The sequence below is a fragment of the Tripterygium wilfordii genome, chromosome 4, assembly GCF_013401445.1.
Source record: "Tripterygium wilfordii isolate XIE 37 chromosome 4, ASM1340144v1, whole genome shotgun sequence".
NCBI lineage: Eukaryota > Viridiplantae > Streptophyta > Magnoliopsida > Celastrales > Celastraceae > Tripterygium > Tripterygium wilfordii.
Window position 1 is genome coordinate 8,003,277 of NC_052235.1, and position 19,438 is coordinate 8,022,714.

Sequence of the window (19,438 nt, forward strand, 5' to 3'; positions counted from 1 at the left end):
ATCTTTATTGAAAACATAAACATCACAAAATGAAATAGATCTGGATGGAGAGGAGAGTGCGGAGGGGGAGAGGGGGTGGGGAGAGGGGGAGGCTACTCCTCTCCTAAACTTTTTCCAAATCGATTTTTTTTTCTAGAGAGAGGGGGAGAGGGGGTCGCTGCATCCTTCAATCTTGTGTGTGGTATGCCACTTAGATTTGTTGACATGATAGGTTTAAATTTGAAAAAGTGAAAGTTACACTTATCTAAGCAATTTTATAAAAATTTGAAAAGTTAAGAGCTAGCTTACCTAGGCAATTTTTTTAAAAAATGAAAAAGCTAATGGTTACAATTACCTCGATAATTTTTAAAAATTTTGAAAAATAGACTTACGCTTACCTATTCAATTTTTAAAAAATTCAAAAGTTAATGTGTGTTTGGAAATGCTTTTGCTTTTTTGTTTTCAAAAACTGATTTTAAGTTTAGACTTTAAAAAAAATTTAAAAAAAAAATGATGAAAACAAAATTTATTTGATAGAGGATTTTGCACGGAGTCCAATAATATATTTTTTGTTCCAAAGTCTAAACATAAGTTAAATTGAACATGAAAAAAAAAAGATCGTTCAATATAAATTTGAAATATTTTATGTATGAACTTAATTTTTATCTGAGATAAATATATATATAACTGTACTCGTAAATCCAGTCAAAAACACCATCATAATTTTGGCGATGAAACGAGTGTTAAATTTTTTTTTTTCTTTTGCACTAGAAGACTTTCCACGAGGGTCACCTGGGCCTGACTACGTCAATTATCTGGGAAGCTGGTCCATATAGTTTAGGCTGCCATATAGGTTTGATATGATCTGAAAATATTTGGGCCGTGTAGTAGCCCAGCCCATGATGGTTATTGTACTCCGATCGTTTTATAAGACACTAGATAGGGTTTTAGCTCCAGCATCTTGTTCTGAGCGCCGCAGCGAAGCAGGGGAGGCAGCTCAGGTTCTCCCTCTTTCTCTCTCTGTTTGGTTCCATGGTGATTTGTGGATACAAAGTAGAAAGCTGGTTTTGAATCTCATTTTATGTTCTGATTTCGTTTCTTGAAAGTGAGAATTACATGAATGATTGAAAGAGTTGTTCCGGTCAGAGTTTTCTCCCTTTTTTATTGGGTCTGAATCTTAAACAATGCCTTTGAGATCCATTGGATTTGGTTTTTATTTCTGTTCATTTCCTCATCAACAGAGGGGTATTCCCTGTATAGTAGTGTGGTTCTGTATCTTCATGATTTAGTTTGAAAAATCAATGTTTTCTTTCTAGTTTGTATAAAATATCTAAAGTTTGTGCTGGTTTTGCACCTTCGAATTATGTTCTCTAACCTGTTTGAAGCCATCTTGCTTCATGGTTCTCTATTTTTTTGTCTGGGTAGTGCAAAATACGAGCAGGACTATTGGATTATATTGTTGCTTTACAATTTTGTAACAAGAATCATGCTTTATGGTGCATAGTTCGCTAAATATGCATGTTAACCCTTTATCTTTCTGCATTTGTTGATATCTTTTTAGTATGTGTATTTTTTCCTGAAGTTTGAACATTTGATTGTTTGAAGAACTGCTTATAAATTGCTTCTGTTACTTTAGTTAAGCTCGAGAGCATCATATTGATTTTTACTTTATAAAACATATCACTGTTTGTTTATTTTTTTATACAAATTTTATCTGTGGTGAAGGAGGAGAAGAATGTCTCACAGGAAGTTTGAGCACCCAAGGCATGGATCCCTTGGATTTCTTCCAAGGAAGCGTGCGGCTCGTCACAGAGGAAAAGGTAACTGCTATGTTTCTACTTTTTTCTACCCATGCTTGCTAGGTAGTTTTTATTATTTCTCTCCCACCGAAACTGCAATCATGGTATATGATGTCCATGATTGGTTTGGCGTGATGTTTATGGCGCTTATGCCGAACTCATGAAACGGAAAATCATTTGGAATTTAGGTTTGCTTTGTCGATACTTGGACCTTGAGTGTAAATATAGACTGAAAGCCTGAGGTTTATGTTCTTGCTTGATCAATTAGTCTTTGAGTTTAAATCCTTCTACCAAATACTTTTTGTTGCTTGAATTATGTTTCTGAGAATTTCAATGTTTCACTCTTGCAGTGAAGGCATTTCCTAAGGATGACCCAAGCAAGTCACCCAAGCTAACTGCCTTCTTGGGTTACAAGGCTGGGATGACTCACATTGTCAGGGAGGTCGAGAAACCTGGATCAAGTAAGCAAGATTTTTTATTTGAGCTGATTAGAGTGTTAATATTAATTTTGGATTGTTTTCACGTGTTGTCCTCGGATATTCATGGGTGCTCTGAAAATTATTTTTATTTTTGCACTTTAATTTTAAATGAGTTTCATGGGGATGATAAAAGTCACTGTTTTGTTTTAATTGTGTGTTTTATTTTATTTGTAGTGACTTACATGATTCTTGGCCACCTTAGCCTTTTCTGATTACTTTGCTTCTCCTAGGATGAATTGTGTTAGTTTTTTCTGATTACAGAGTGTTCTCTTTCTGACTCATGTACTTTGTTTCACTGTAATGCACTACTTACTGCTCTTGTTTTTAAATTTCTCTTTTGTTATTCAATATGTTTATATGTTGCATTACTTACTGTCCCTGTTATATATTTCTTCTTGATTTTTCTGATTGTGTTGCGTCTACCTTAGTATTGTGGTAGCTTTTTCTGACTGTATTGTTTTCTCTCAATCTCTTTCATGTACATGGTTTCATTGGGGAGTCTGGGATGCACTATTTACTGTCCCTGTTTTATATTTTCCTTTTGTCTCTCCGTCTCTCTCTCAATCTCTATTACTCTCCTCCCATATTTATGATCGAGTTTGTTACTTTTAGAGCTTCACAAGAGGGAGACATGTGAGGCTGTGACAATAATTGAGACCCCTCCCATGGTGGTGGTTGGAGTTGTTGGTTACGTGAAGACACCGCGTGGTCTTCGCTCTCTAAACACTGTCTGGGCCCAGCATCTGAGTGAAGACGTGAAGCGAAGGTTCTACAAGAATTGGTGCAAGTCCAAGAAGAAGGCTTTCACAAAATACTCCAAGCAGTATGAAACTGAAGAAGGCAAGAAAAGTATCCAAGCTCAGCTTGAGAAGATGAAGAAATATGCAACTGTCATCCGTGTTTTGGCACACACTCAGGTAAAATACTTCATTATTCATAGAGCCTTTGTATTGGACGTAATGTTTGGTCAGATTTTTTATTTATCCCTTCCAGAGTTTTGTTTGAGTAATACTTGTCTTTTACTGTTTATGGGATTACAGATTAGGAAAATGAAGGGATTGAAGCAGAAAAAAGCACACCTTATGGAGATCCAGGTCAATGGCGGAACTGTGGCTCAGAAAGTTGATTATGCATATGGCTTCTTTGAGAAGCAAATCCCAATTGATGCTATTTTCCAGAAGGACGAAATGATTGACATCATTGGTGTTACAAAGGGTAAGGGGTATGAAGGTGTTGTCACTCGTTGGGGTGTCACACGGCTTCCTCGAAAGACCCACAGGGGTCTTCGTAAGGTGGCTTGTATTGGTGCTTGGCATCCTGCCAGAGTATCATTTACAGTTGCCAGAGCTGGTCAGAATGGGTATCACCATCGCACTGAGATGAATAAAAAAATTTATAAACTCGGCAAGGCTGGTCAGGAGTCCCACACTGCTGTTACTGAGTATGATAGGTAAGTTGTTTGACTGTTTACTGTTTACTGTGATTTTTGAATCAATTATTAGCAACAGATTAATTGTTTTGCTCAAACATATCTTCATTACCCATGATCCTAACGTTAAATAAATACATTAGCTGATGGAAATTTGGTTAATAAGTGATGTTCAATGTTTCCAATATGAGTTTTATAACTGTTTGTAGATCTACGTTAATGTCTTGAATGTATCATTGTACTTGCTCTTTTTTAGCTAAAATGCAGTCTGAATTTTGATTCTATTGATGAAACAGGACTGAAAAGGATATTACTCCAATGGGTGGTTTCCCTCACTATGGTGTTGTGAAGGATGACTATCTATTGATCAAGGGGTGCTGTGTTGGGCCCAAGAAGAGGGTGGTCACCCTACGCCAGTCGCTGCTCAAGCAGACATCTCGTTTGGCACTTGAGGACATCAAACTCAAGTTCATTGACACCTCATCAAAGTTTGGACATGGCCGCTTCCAGACAACAGAGGAGAAACAGAAGGTTTATGGACGTCTGAAGGCGTAATTATGCTATTATTCTTTTTCAAGTTTCGAGCTGCCATAATAGTTAAGAGGATTGTTTTTCTATTTTCAGTAATTGAGATTTTTATTTGGAACAGTTGTGTTCTCGCAGTTGTTGTGTGGGAGATTGAATTGTGGAGGATATATTGTTGCAATGTTTCAATTTCGGATCATCGTTTGTTTTATTTACCTTGGAATTTTGATGCCATATGGTTTGTGATTTTGTTTGGTTTGCTTGCTAATGTATCTCATAGTTTGTGTATGCAAAAGGGTATTCTTTCCCTTGTTTTGTATATGCGAAGGGTCTGCTTGCTATTCTAAAGCATCAATGAAGTTGGTGGAAGTCTCTTCAACAGAACCGCCTGCCGGCCTGCCTATCTATCTGCCTCAGCCCACAGGTCCCTGTTATTTTGATGCCAGGTAAGCTGGTCCTGGAATTGGGTACTGCTGCCTTTAAGGTGGTATGGAGGAGTGGAGCTTTTTGTGTTGTCATTGTTTTATAGCAAGACTAGGTTTGTAGATTGTCACACTCCTTCACCCACTTAGCTCCTCGTCTATACTTATTGGTTCCTTTGGCATGTTTAGTTACGAGAACGGCAGCAGCTTACATCTCTGAAAATGATGAAGGTATTCATTCATATTGCAAATCTTACGGTTTTTGTTTTAAACTTGTGATTTAGTTTTTGATGCAGCAAGGGAAAACAATTCTTAATTGCTGGTACCAAAACTAAAGTAGCTGTTTCAGTAGCATGAGTTGCACGGGCTCGGTCGTATTTTCATGAAGAATAATGTTCGAGGCTTCAAAATAAGACTCATTTTTTATCGTGAATTTTATGTGTGTAATTTCACATGTCACAGATTGTGGGGGGTAAAACGGGGCTCATATTTTCGGGGAGACTGTTGACTAACAAAATTTGGACCAAAAGTTGTAGGATTTCTGATCACCATCCAGTTACATTCAATGGTTCATTCTTAAAGCGTTACAGGTTTTTAAAAGGGTTGCTAATAAGATTTTGCAGTCAAGGTACTAATATTGGTTACAATTACCACAGGTTCTTGTTTTCAGGAACCTAATATCCATGAATTTGGCGGTATCCAATTGTTTCTTCTGGGAGAGTTTGATCGTGCATGGAACAATTAAGATGGTCCTGTTCTATCATTATCCATTACTTTCTTCTGCAAAATGACTACAAAACAAAAAACAAAATTCAAACACAAAGTTTCTGTACTTATTTCTTACACCTCCCCTCCCCTACACATTGTTTACAGGAGTCTAAGAACGCAAAGAGACTGCTGAAGCACATGAAAGAATAGAAGAAATTTCATCGATCGATCAATCAAGCTTGCCTGGATGCCAAGGGAATGACTTCAGAGAGAGGAGTGGAGAGAGGTGTTGGAAGAGGAGAAGTTCTACAAACAGGACATGTTGGGTGAATTCTCAGCCAAGGGTCAACGCACTTCACATGGAAGAGATGCCCACAATCCGGCAGCAGCCTAAGCGAATCACTGCCCTTATAATCCGCCAAACATATAGAGCAACAAGTCGCGGTGGAGTCTGATGTATGTGGAGGCTTGGCTTCAGAGTACAATAGCTTTGGATAGCTCTTGATTGTTTCATCATCTAGTCCTACATCAAGTACACATTGTGCTGCCTCCAGTGGCTCCAGAGCGTAGCTCCAGCGGTTTCCTCCAGAGGCCGGAGGAGGAGTCGTGCTTCGCGTGCAGAAATATGAAGTCAAGGTGATGGTTGTGATGAGAAGTAGGATTCCAATTGAGACTCCGATGCCATAACTAAAGCTCCCAATGTTATTAGAACCAAGAAATCCAGTAGGAACCGGTGGCGTTGCGTTGCTCATCTCCAATGACAGATGAAAGGAGAAACGTAAGTAATGGAGATTGTAATAGGAATTGGAAGAAGTGTTTGGTCAGCCATGGCCGCCAAAACAAATATGTGGTTTATTTGGTGAGGGTTCCAAGTTTTTTTCAAAAGTCAATGATAATATGAGATCCTTAGCTAGACATCTTGACAAGAGAGAGAGAGATGAAAAGAAGACTAATTGAGTTGGAATGAAGGGAAGATGTATTTGGGGTAAAGACAAGACTAAAGAGAGGCCAATAAGGGGATACATGTGATGTATTCACATTATAATGTTGTATATGTATATATATATAAATATAATTCTCCAATTCTTCAAGATATGGGAAGTCAACGGGGAGAAAAAAAAATCGGTTCCGAGTCGGTTTCGGGTTGGACAACATCACGTGTTTATGAAATATTTAAATCAGACAAAAAAATATGTGTTTGGATTCAAATTTCGGACATTTAACTTATGTCCAAACTTTATTTAATCTGGGTCGGACAAATTCGATCATTCAGACCAAACATATTTTTGCCACCACTAAGTCAACCTCTAATGTAAACTTCTGTGATGCTTCTGGTAAACTGGTATCATTTTCAACTCCCATCTCTTCTGGCCTTGTTTAGTTATTTTATCCCCACGATCCATGCATCACTAATACTTTTCTATCTGCAGATAATCACCAAAATCAACTTCTTTCAACTCACTCAATAGTCCAGCTGTTATGTTAAGCAAAAAAGAAGGGAAAAAACACAAAACAAAAGGTTCAGTTGCATGATATCCTACCTACTTTTTTTAACCTATAGTGGGGAAAAGTTTTGTCCTCTTTTCTAAAATGGCTTCCAATCATTCTGTAATGAACAAGGGCGGCAACCAACCTCCAACCAACCTCCAACCATAAACTCAAAACATAAATAAATAAATATATATATATTATTCGACAAGCTGCTGCGATGGTTATCTGCCCTCGCATCTCTTATCCCCACAACAAATTCTTCAAAGAACGTTGTATAGAGAATCGAATCAACGAATGTACCGCTCTATTATTTTCTAGATTGAGAACTAAAAAAAAATGTATTGCGTACACTTCACAGATTCCTCAGAAATAAATAACAATCATCCTACTGTTGAACTACAAAAACAAGGCCAACGACAAGATATGAGGTAGCCAACTGTTAACTGACATAACTAGATATTTTCTTAGTGAAATCCACTAATCATTTTCTCACTAGTTTCTACCTAGAAAAAGACAACCAGCAGAGCAGGCATCCAGACCTTTAACCTAAATAGATTCTAAACCTTATTCTAGGGCTTAGGCAACAGCCTGGACTGGACCGTCTGATCTGAAACCTCGACCACGTCCACGGCCCCTACCTCTGCCACGTCCACGTCCTCGCCCTGCAAAAAATACCAAATACTTCTAAAGGTGAATCACCCAACAATCGTATGCTTCATGAAGGAATAAGAGAATTTGAACATATCATTAAACAGACCACAATATTTTGTTAAATTCAGCTTTACATATTTGCAGTGACCTAACTCGGAAGAGTCCAAACAGAAAACAAGACAGAACGGAAATAAAAAGCCATTCGACACCATAATCAAGATGCCCTCTCTTGTGTCAACAATTATGGTCTTGCAGGTTAAAAAATACCACTCACAAATGATGACATTACAGAGGAAGAATAGCAACAAAAAGCTATGGACGATATCTGCAATGGGCAAGAACTCGCAGTGACTGAATCAACAATTTGAAGGTGATTTGGTATGTCCCATTCCAAGGAATGCCATGAATTGAGAGCTATTCACAGTTTTCCTTTAATCCTTATACAAGGCCAATCTTGACACAAGAAGACAAGATCGCTTAATTTGGAAAGACTCTTAAGAATTTGCCTTACATCACAAACACAATATCAAAAACTAAAGTGCCTGCAAAAGAAGCTTTCTTCACACAGAATGCATTCAGAAAGAGAATCCTGAATAACTTTAATAATAGAAATAATTAAATTATACCCATAATCTAGTGTTTAATCTGTTGAACCTGATCATTCCTTATTTTTCTTCTCTTGTATTAGATCTTCCCTCGTATTAGGTTGGTAACCACTCGTTCCCTTTTTTTATTCAAAAAAAGACTTGGTGCGCTTAATAATGTTACCTTTTGCCCCCCACCCCCACAAAAAAAGTGGAAGGAAAAAAGGAAACAACCAGCAAGAATTTAGCATAAGATATTGAATATAACCTAAAATTAAGTTATAAAATCATTCAAATAAGTTGCAAACAAAATTGAGCACATATTTATGGATCTAATTATGTCTATATCTACATAAGCAGTAAGCCAGTAACATCAACCATATTATTCAGTTTGTTCAAGAAACCAAGCAAAACTTCACATGGCTGCATATGCATGACAAGGATGGAAGGAATAGAAGATAGAAATCCAACCAAGTTTTTCAATCTCAACATAAATAAAGAAATTGAAGTTCAAAAACGGTGACAATCAACGAAAAAATATATCAACATCGATATGGGAAAACAAAAATCTCCTATGCATGCTGATGAATGTATTGATCCAATGAAATTCTATGCAAGTTGATAAAAATATTTGGTTGTTTTTCTCATATAACCCATTTCCACTTTGTTGTTAAGTTTAATCAAGTGAAAACGTGAACAATAAATCTTACCACCACCTTGAGTATTAGGAACCCCTCCTGCATAGTCAACATAACCACCTGGTCGTTGTTGCATGTATCCACCTCCGTAGCTTCTTCCACGTCCACGGTAACCACGACCTCTACCCCGACCACGGCCCCTACCAACATATCCACGCCCACCATCGCCATTATACTCCATTACTCCATCATTATTGTAACCTGTACACAGACCGTGGATCTATTAGCAGCTGTTATATATCACATTCGCATACTTTCAATGAAAAAAGAAAAAAGAAAAAGAAGAAAGATACTTCAGCTATCTTAAAATAAAACTATGATAGCCTGATTTTTCTTATTTGTAATCTTGATCTCACAAGTGAGCAGTCACCGCACAAATACTACATATCCATGTCTAAACACCATGCCTACGTTATTAACACAATGTTTATGGTATTCATCCTTCTCAATATACAGTATTTTGACGACAAAACCAAGCCAACATAGAACTTCGACAGATGGACTTGGTAAGAACTTTGTGTGGCGCGACTGCTTCCTAAGGAAAGTAAACAATGAACTTCTAATAAACAACATTGTCTACACTATCAACAACAAAAACAGACAAGACAATCCACATTATACACCAGGAAAAAAAAAAAAAAAAAAACAATGGACTATGATTCCAGCCGGCAACCATGTCACGCCATACTAATTAGAGCCCCAACTCAAAGCATCATTCATGATTGGTCCTAAATCTTAATCATCTAGTCATAAAGGAAGATCTACAAGTGCTCGAGAGACACCAAAAACGATATTGAAAATTCCCAAGAAAATTTAGTATAACTCAATCTCAGTAACAATGAAAAACATAAGCATTCCCATGAAAAACATAAGCATTCCCACACCCCCCCCCCCCCCCCAAAAAAAAAAGAGAGAGAGACAAATGCTAGAACAGTGTATATTATAGTCATTACCTCTGCCTCCACCCCTCCCACGACCACCGCGTCCTCTGCCTGGGAATCTAGGAGAGCCCCCCTCTATTCCACAAAAAAAAAAAGGTAAAATTGATTAAGATGCTACATATGCTGTAGAATCAGAAAGATAGGCAATAGCTTTTACCTCCTTCATAATCATTTTCAACCCATGGTCTCACTTGGTCAGCTGGAATAGGCGTTTGATAGCTGCATAAGTGAAATAATCCAATGGTATTCAAACAACAGAAAATAACATGGCATGGTACACAAATGGTAATGCTCAAGATCTGACCTCTAAAAATATTACCAAAAGTTCAGACTTGGCAATACTGGTAAAACATAAAGGAGTGGTTTGAGAAATCAGTTGCACCGTTCCGGTTCACACGATCAAAATTATTCACAAAAGCCCATGGATTCATATGATTTGACTGGCATATTAATGAATGTAATAGGCTAGCTAGGCCGGAAGCACTGTTACCAAGACAAACATCTTAACTAACGCACATGTCATAAAAAAATATCACCAATGACCCACAGTTGCCAGCCAGTTCTTTAAAACTAAAAATAATATTCAAAAAATATAGAAATTACTTTATGGAAAAGTAACAAGTAACTCAACTAAGTGAAAGTATTACAACGGAAATGTCCACAACACCCAGCAAAAATAAATGAATACATACAAGCAATAATTCTATACAGGAAGACTAAACTACAGATTAGAAATTTCGACTGCATATGCACAGTCAAACAAATTAACAGTAAAAAAAAATAAGCGATTAGTTCATCGCACAAACACTTCCTACTTACCCTGTTGAAGATGTATCTAGCTCCTTCTTGGACAAAGTAATTGTAATCACTGATACGTGACGTGTAGTTTCCAGGCTGACAGAGGGACATAGAAATCAGCCAGACAGCCATGATGATGATTCTATCTAATACAACCTAACTATGGAGACAGAATATGTGAAAATCCTTACGGTAGAAGGCCCTCCTCAAGTGGCTCCCACATGTCAGTTACACCAGTAGAACCAATGGAAGTGTTCTGATGAAGACCAGCGATCCTTCTCTGAAATGAAATACAAATTCTGAAGCGCATACATCGTATACGGGCATGAAATCAAAATGCAAGTAAACAAGATGCACTAACAAAAGAACATCCGACGCACTATATGCTATCAAGCAAAAGATGATTCCAAAGTTACACGTGATTCACCTTAATCAATTCAGCAATCATCACAGTCTTGTTTATAGCTCTGCCCATGGCCTTGAGAGAAATTTCACTAGATCCCTTCTCCTGAAAACATGACCGAGAGGGGAAAAAAATCACACTTCACCTTTGAAACAAAATATTAGAGTAAAACAGTGACTCAAAATAATCTTTAAACTGAAATCAAAATTGTTCAATCCTTATAAATTTCAAAGGGTCCAAATATGTAAATTTCATTAGGATAACTTCACAAAATCTTATGATGACTGGGATCATGAGAAGTTAAAAAGTTTAATACCCTGGAATTCGAAGAAAAAAAAACCCTCAAAGAAAGAAAAATCATCAATACTCGCAAATGTACATCCTAATAAAACTTAATTATAAATGAGCAATCCCATAAAAATCCAGATTTGGTAAAAAAATACAAGCAGGAGAAACTCGTCAAACAGGAGAACAACCTTTCAGTGAGACAGCACTTTTTACTTTTGCTGTTACAGTTTTCTCTTGAATAGTGTAATTTCACTATTGACATTTAGAATGCAAATGAAAACTAAGAGTAAAAAATACACACTTGCACTTAGATTCTTAGGAGGCTTGACAATTAAGAAGAAAAAAAAAGCATCATTACAACTGGAGAATGTGCACAAGAAACTCACAAAAAATAGTGAAATAAGTTCAAGAGCATGACAATTGACAAACATGTTGTGTAACAGGTTAAAGACTACCACAAAATTCTTCTCTATTTAAAAAAAAAATGCAAAAGAGACTACTACCAATATCATTTTCCAAACTGAAAAACTAGAGACCAAAACCTAAAATGTAATGCCTCTGAAGGCATTCAATCCTCTCTGTGACAACAATCATTCGTCCTTCCACTTTAACAGTTGAAATAATTAGAAAGAGTGAAAATTCATCAACTGAAGATACATCTGAGTAAAATACCGAAATATAGACTAAAAAACTGCAAACAAAAAGGAGGTTTATCCAAACAGCATAATTATCAACTATCAAGAACAAGAATCAATCCCAACACACTAAACGCAGAAGCACACTCTCCGAAAAATTATAGCTAAATTCACTAAGCAATATATACACGAATCATATGGCAACAACAAGTTACAGCCCCTGTCCAGTCTTCTGAGAAAAAGATAACACATTGAACCAATAAAAGACTGATTAAGACACAAGTGATGAATGCAAAGATGTCAGGAACTATATATGTATATTATATAGAGACGGAGGACCTGGAGGAGAGTGGTGGCATAGGTAATGTAGTTCCTCATCCTTCCCTGAGTGGTAATGCGAACCTCATTCTCGTTAATCGGTGTCTCCGGCTTCGGCTTCTCCACCCTCTGATACCGATCCATCTAGACACGCAAACCAGAAACGAATAAATTGATTGATATATACACACAGATATAATAAGTTGTCGAGTTTCCAAAGCAACAGATCTCAAAGTCACCAAAGACATAAAACAAGAGAGAGAATCGACAAGATGTACCGTTTAGGGTTTCTGGAGAGCGAGCAAACACGTGAGAGATGTCTGTTAGATAGCGAAGCAAATAATCGTAAAGCCAAAACTGCTGCGAAGGAGAGCGGGTAGGGTTTTGAACGAGAGCGGTCGCTTCGGCACAGAGACCGCTTTATTAAACTGAATTTTCCCCTGATGACGTGGCATATCTGTACTTTCTCAATTTGTCGGACCCACGACTGAGAAACAAAAGTTAAAAATATTAACTTTTCTTCTTTAAATATGAAAATTCTCAGGTGCGGCCCATCTAACACCATTAACGCACAGGCCTGATCACGTACGGAGACCGCACTTACATCATAGATCCCTCACCTGAGAATTTTCCTTTAAATATACTCTATACTCGTGGTTTCATTTTCATCTTAAATAACTTTTGCTCTCAATCTCGTCCCTCAACTATAAAAAAGTATCTATTTCATTCTTAATGTGAGAATAATAGGAAAAATCGTGCGTGATATTTATGTGACATATCGAAAAATTCCTATAGGACAAATTTTGATAAACTTAAATGTTTTATCCTTAATCTATAAAAATATGACATGTTTCTTCTCTCAACTATGCAAAAATGAACTATTTTCTCCATCAAATCACATGAATTAACTAATGTAACAAAGGTTGTAACATTTTTTGTATTTAATGGGATGTTACAAGATATGTAACTAACCTAATAATTCCTCTTTAATTTTGGTATTATTACTTTGATTTTTAGTTTTATTTTAGTATTATATAAGGTCATGCTTAGAGGAGAGAAATCAAGCTTTCAAAGAATTCCAAAATTGCTTCTCTCCTTATTCTCATTGTCTGAGTTTATTCTTCCTGAGAGAGAGGTACTAAGAACCTTGATTCGTTGTCACACCATTGTTTTGTGCTATCAATAGTGTGTGATCGAGTAGACTTGGGAGGCGATATTGCATAACGACTAAAGCACCTGTGGTATGCAATAAATCGCTTTAAGGCCAAAGGTGCATAACCTCACCTCGATCTTTGTTTCGTAAAATGATTTATATTCTACTTTGATCATGTTTATATGCGCGAGCGTTGCTAACGGTTTGATTGTTTTAAGTCTCAGAAATACCAGGTTATTTGCAGTGAACAATATTTCACTAATAGTTATTTGCGTTAGTGGAGGGTTCTCTAAACCATTAGGTTGATTGTTTTGATTGAAACATAACCTGTCCCAAATCTCTGCCATTTGTCAGTGCATAATTACCCTAGTTAGGATTCGAATTTTAAGCTGAAATTTTAGTATAACAAGTGTGTTGTGGACTTGCATATAAAATTTTGTGCGATTTGAGTTTGATTTGCTAGGTAAATTGATTGAAAATATTTTGGTGCGCAGATTGTTGTTTGAAAACATATTTGGTGTTACATGATTATTTGATAATTTGACATTCATTCCACATTGTATCACATATTGCATTTGAGTGAAATTTGATTAGGACACATATTAGAGACCTAATTTGTGTGCTAAGTGTTGTTTGGTTTTATCTAGGTCAATTTTGTCTAAAGAGATTCCTAATGAAATTTGGGAACACAATTCACCCCCCTCTTGTGTTAAGCTTAATCCTTCATGTTTGTGATATTACATTCTTGTATGTCGTATATTTTGTCTCATTTCGCAAAGCACGGGTGTCCGCTCGCATTAATTTTTCATTAGTTTTTTGTGAGACTTTATGATTCTTGGCGGATTTGCAGTATAGTTTTGTTATTTGTGTTAAGTTGTACTTTGGAGGTTTTACTACATATATTGTATGCAAAGATTTTTTTTTGTACACTCAGCGATTTTTTTGGAGTTTAAATTCGATATATACATGCTTGCATTACTGGTACAGTCAATCAACGACTATCAATCTATCTCTTCTTGCATTAAAAGATCTTCGTTTACAAACTCAATATTGTAATAACATATTGATTACAATATTGAGTTTGAGAGAGGGTGCTAAAATATATTATTATGATTTAGTTTCTTAATTTATGTCGATTTAGATTCTTATTATGTTCCCTTTATTTCTAATTTTTCTTAGCATGTATGTTTGACTTTGCCTATATTTCCCTGTAAACTCATGAGTGTGCATAGTTAGAGACAAAAAAAATGTCACGAATTATGATTGTACCAAATTCAATTTCCAATAACAAAAACCTCAAGTAAATGCTCAACACATAAGGGTAGAAAATTTGTTTTAAATGCAAGGTCTCATTGACCAAAGTCGATTTTGGAAAGGTATAAACAAGTAGGCAATCAAATAGGCAAGCAATCAACAAAACAAGTAAAAAATAGACACAATTGATTTAGAGTAGTTCGGAGGTCCTCCTCCTACATCCACTACCTAGATTCTCCAACCTAGGATTTTTCACAACTCCACTAAAGTGAGGTTTTAAAAGCTCCTCAAAACTCATTTCACAAGAGCTCTTAGAATACCCGCAAACTTCACAATACAAATGCCCTTCACAAGGGAATTTTTACGAGATATAAGAATGGTGTTCTCACAAGTTAAGCACTAAATTGTTTAAGTGTGGAACTCTCAAATACAATATAGTATGCCTCTCGGATAGGGTTTGAAATTTAAGAGCAAGAGGTGTTTTGAGATTATACCTAACCAAGACCTTGAAAGATGTTGGGTCCGTTTGGGAGTGCTTTGTATTTTGGTGCCGTGAGGTAAAAAGTTATGGTGTTGTGAGGTGAGTTCTGTAGGCAAAAAGCGTTTGGCGTGTCAAAAAAAACTATGGTGAGATGAGTTGATGTCCTGTTTAGCGTTTGGATGAACAAAACTACGGTGATGTAAGGTGATATAATTATAAGTTGTAATAAATATATACATATTTTACATTAGTACCAAATGCATATATTTTATACATTATTACATAGTATATTATACATTAATATCAAAGAAAATTGGTTCATTTTATGCTACACTATACATCATATAACTCCACGGCAATCATATCACGTAAAGTGGCCATCTCTAAATCTTCGTTTAAATGTAAAGGCTCCCCAATGTCCCAATGTCCACCGGAGTACCAAAGTCGTTGTCATTTCCAATAACCACAAATTCGTCAGCATATGCGATAAAATCTTCATCTTGAATAGTGTGTATGCGTGCCTTCGAATGAAATTGTGCAAGGCCATGCACACAACAACAATCTTTACTTGAGTACGAAATTTATATGACGACATCCGAGTTAGGATCAATCATTTCTTCTTTAATACTTCGAAAGTACGCTCAATCACACTTCATAGAGAAGAATGAGCATGGTTGAATGCTTCTCGGGGGCCTATGGCTTGTGGACTATTTCGAAATACCTCTAGGTGGTATCTCTGTCCTTTATAGGGCACAAGATATCCCCTCTGATTTGGATATCCGACATCAACTAAATAGTATTTCCCTACATTAAACAAATTTAATGTCAGTTGTCAAAAAAAATAAATATAAATAATAAGCCGAATGCATAAAGTTTATCTACGGGAGGGTGAGGAAAATTGCTATGTACATCTGATAAGACTTTATTGAATATAATTTTTCATACCATGATTTAATTACTTTTGCTTATAGCATGAATACACAAAAGAATCATAAATCTCCAATATCTAGCCAACCAAATAAGAACCAACCAAACATCTATAAAGTAGCACTTCACCTTCATCACAAAACAAAACTAGCAGTCAAAGGGTTCCAAATATCATTCACAGAGCCAAAATAGACTAGTGAGACCAAATAAATTTCATAATACTAGATTTCCAAGGCACCAATCAATAATAGAAATCCAGAGGTGAAATACCAAGAAAGACTTGTAGTTGTATTTCAACTTATTCAACAAGAAGCACCATCAAGTATCCACACAAGTAAAGAATTCTCAGTTCTGATGATCCAATAATCATTTTTCCCATTCTATTAGTAATTCCTAACAAAAATACATATTGAGAAAAAGAGATCAAGTTAATAGCCAAAATAGTAACTAAGAGAGAACAATTAAACCACAGATTATTAAGGTAATAATTGGATGCTTCTCGAATAAAAAAGCATATTACACATATCATATGAGAGGGACATTCATCCATGAAGTAAATTGAAATGACCTTCTAAAACCAGGTAGAAACATGAAACAAACCCTAAATCCCCAAACCAATCGAACTTAATCAGAACCCAAATCCACTAAATCATGAAGCAACCCCAAAATCCCCACACCATTGCTCATAATCAGAACCCAAACCCACGAAATCATGAAGCAACCCCTAAATCCCCAGGCAATCGAACATAAGCAGAACCCAACCCCATGAAATCATGAAACAAACCCTAAATCGAAGTAGAGAGTTAACACATGATAGATCGAAGTAAAAAATACCTTATTAAGTGATGATGATATCGACTGTTACTATTTGAAGTGTTGAAGATGATTTTCTCATACCCTCGTCTTGTCTTGGATGACGGGAGTTCATCTTCTCTCGGAGTTCAGGGAGTTCGTGATTGCACGATTTAGGTTTAGGATGTCTTATTTTTTTTCAATGGCATAACTGTAAATAGCAGACCAAATTTTGACGCTGAAACTATTCACTTTTCGTGTTTTCAAGTGAGACGAGATTTTATGTGGGACTGCTTTTCTCCCATAAGCACCTGATAGGTGCTTTAGCTTTTAATGCAACTTTTTCGATTGGATTCCCATCTCAACGAACTACAAAACAACTTTTTTATGCTAAAACAGAGTTTCTACTCAACTGAACTCTGTTTTGGGTGTGCATACCGCACACCCAAACAGACCCGTTGAGAATCCTTCCTTTGCACCTAGCAAATAGATGAAGGATCTCTTGAAGTGTTAGGCTCAATTAGGGCTTGATTTTCAATAGCAAGAGGCATTGTAAATCACATGTAGAAGCTTGATAATGAGTAGGAAGAACGCTTGCAATAATTCAGGTGGAGCTTGAATCACAACAATGGCAAGAATAACTTGTAGATTGATGAAGGTTGTATGCACTTTCTCTCTCAAGAATTTTCAATATGCTTCTCCAAGAGTGAGAGGAAGGAGACACACTAAACTTGACCTAACCTCTCCTTCAATCTTGACCATTGAATCTTGTTGTACTACACAATCTTGGCCTTCCATCTTCAATTTAATCTTGGCCATCCAAATTTGAAACAAAACAATCATGACCATTGAAATTTCAACTGTTGAAAGCCTTTTTCAAAGTTGCCAACTTTCTCATTATATGTTATCATGATAAGCACCCATAGATTGACTTTAATCTTAATCTTGGATCCTTCAATCTTCTTTAATTCTCAGCCATGTGATGCATTCAACTACTCAATCTTCACATTTGAAATTGGTTCCAAGTTTTGAGAAGATAAACCCAAACAAGGGCCTTGTTGGCTCATTCTCCTCCAAGTGTTTTGGCTCCCTCCTTTTCCCTTTGCATTCAAAATGTGGAGAGAAAATCCTTAGGGCTTGTATAATATTTCTTGATTAAATTGAGCACCTTTATAGTTCATATAGTCGATTCATGTATGTTCCATGCACATAAATCTTCAAATGTTGCATTTGACCAAATTCATGTATAATTGGGTAGCATGCAATCCAACTTTGAATTTTCACGTCTCGATCTGAATTTTACAGCTCATATTCTCCATTATATTCAGCCCTTAGACTAATTTCAATCACCAATTAATTTGACCTTAGTGGAAGGTTAGGTGACCTAGGATTTTTTTGGTTTTCTAGAGCTCCAAGCTAATCTTTGAAAACCAGACTTCCCATGCTTCTAAAACTGAATCTTGGAACATATATGATCATCAAAATGAATAACTTACAAAGAAATAGGATGTAGAACTTCCCAATTGAATGTAAGCTCTACGAGTTTCATAATAGACACTTAGGTTAATTATATTTTAAAAAAACAACTCAAAAAATTCTAATTACTACATGATAAATTATTTTAAGCATATTAAAATGTCTATATAAAGGTTCATAATAATCGAGAATCGTTTGGTCACTCAACCAAGCAAATAACTTACTTAAATCAAAAAATTGATAAAACACAAGTATAACAATCAACTCACTATGTAGCCCCTATGTGTGATGGTCAAAATTTGGCCATTATAATTCTATATGAAATCATGGTGAATATAATACACATGCCAAATTTAAAGTTAATTGGTTCACATATGAGAAAGTTATAGTCTAATCAAATTGAATGAACATGTCACATATTGAGTTGTATGGCTAGGACAAGGATATCACATCACAAATGACAAAATCACTAAAACTATCCTTAGTAAAATATATTCGTAATATTGTGATTAAGGTGAATATAAAATTTCATGCATATCAGAGAATATTTGGTTCATCACGTTCCTCAAAAAACACATGCACAAAACGTAAGTTTTATGTAAAATCTTGGTTTTGGCAGAAATTAAGCATATGACCAAATATGAATGTAATGCACTCAACTTCAATTAATTATTTTCCTAGAACATATATTAGGGTCTTATGAATGTATGGTTCAAGTTTCATGCCATTTAATCCTAAGTTGGTTAAATTATGGATAATCAAATTTTATGTCCTAACTTAGTCCATTTATGTTTGTTTTTGAAAATTTATTTTGCAACATTATATTGAGCATATATGCAAGTCAAATTCACATAGATATAGGCATAAGCCTCACTTAACATGTATCGCACATTTGGCAAGTATCATGGCATTTTTATATAAGTTTAATTATTATAAATAAGAGAATATTCAAATAGCACACAAAGACTTTAAATATCATCAATCATGTCATGAACAAGGTTTTGATATCATCGAAATTAAACATAGTTGTGATAGATAAGTGGGTAAAACGAATAAATAACAAACTATTTTGAAACAAGAGGAATGGTACTAATATTGAAAATGAGGAAACAAAAGTATTGGTGGTGCTATCAGAGCATTCAAAAGTCACCGAGGGCGGTGGTTGCAGGGTGGAAAAATATATTCTCTAAACCAATGATAAGAACCC

The 19,438-nt window shown here is 35.9% G+C and overlaps 3 protein-coding genes across 4 annotated transcripts; 1 reads left to right on the forward strand and 2 right to left on the reverse strand.

Moving 5' to 3' along the window:
- Nucleotides 1-914: 914 nt before the first annotated feature.
- On the forward strand, nt 915-4,464 carry LOC119997454 (60S ribosomal protein L3-like). The gene is made up of 6 exons (XM_038844492.1): nt 915-980; nt 1,705-1,799; nt 2,129-2,239; nt 2,870-3,174; nt 3,298-3,707; nt 3,983-4,464. Exons 2-6 carry the CDS (start codon nt 1,715-1,717, stop codon nt 4,239-4,241), a joined length of 1,170 nt encoding a protein of 389 aa, XP_038700420.1. The 5' UTR covers nt 915-980; nt 1,705-1,714; the 3' UTR covers nt 4,242-4,464.
- An 883-nt stretch (nt 4,465-5,347) lies between these two features.
- On the reverse strand, nt 5,348-6,332 carry LOC119997596 (RING-H2 finger protein ATL70). The gene has a single exon (XM_038844727.1). It carries the CDS (start codon nt 6,091-6,093, stop codon nt 5,575-5,577), a length of 519 nt encoding a protein of 172 aa, XP_038700655.1. The 5' UTR covers nt 6,094-6,332; the 3' UTR covers nt 5,348-5,574.
- A 787-nt stretch (nt 6,333-7,119) lies between these two features.
- On the reverse strand, nt 7,120-12,556 carry LOC119996120 (ribonuclease P protein subunit p25-like protein). 2 transcript variants are annotated; one of them, XM_038842645.1, is made up of 9 exons: nt 12,427-12,556; nt 12,170-12,292; nt 10,932-11,012; nt 10,696-10,784; nt 10,526-10,600; nt 9,864-9,925; nt 9,719-9,781; nt 8,784-8,966; nt 7,120-7,494 (listed from the first exon to the last, which is right to left on the reverse strand). In XM_038842645.1, the coding sequence occupies exons 2-9, from the start codon at nt 12,290-12,292 to the stop codon at nt 7,409-7,411; spliced, it is 762 nt and encodes a 253-aa protein (XP_038698573.1). In that variant the 5' UTR covers nt 12,427-12,556; the 3' UTR covers nt 7,120-7,408. The 2 variants fall into 2 exon arrangements, with proteins under 2 accessions (XP_038698573.1, XP_038698572.1); XM_038842644.1 differs by having other exon boundaries at nt 8,778-8,966.
- Nucleotides 12,557-19,438: the final 6,882 nt, after the last annotated feature.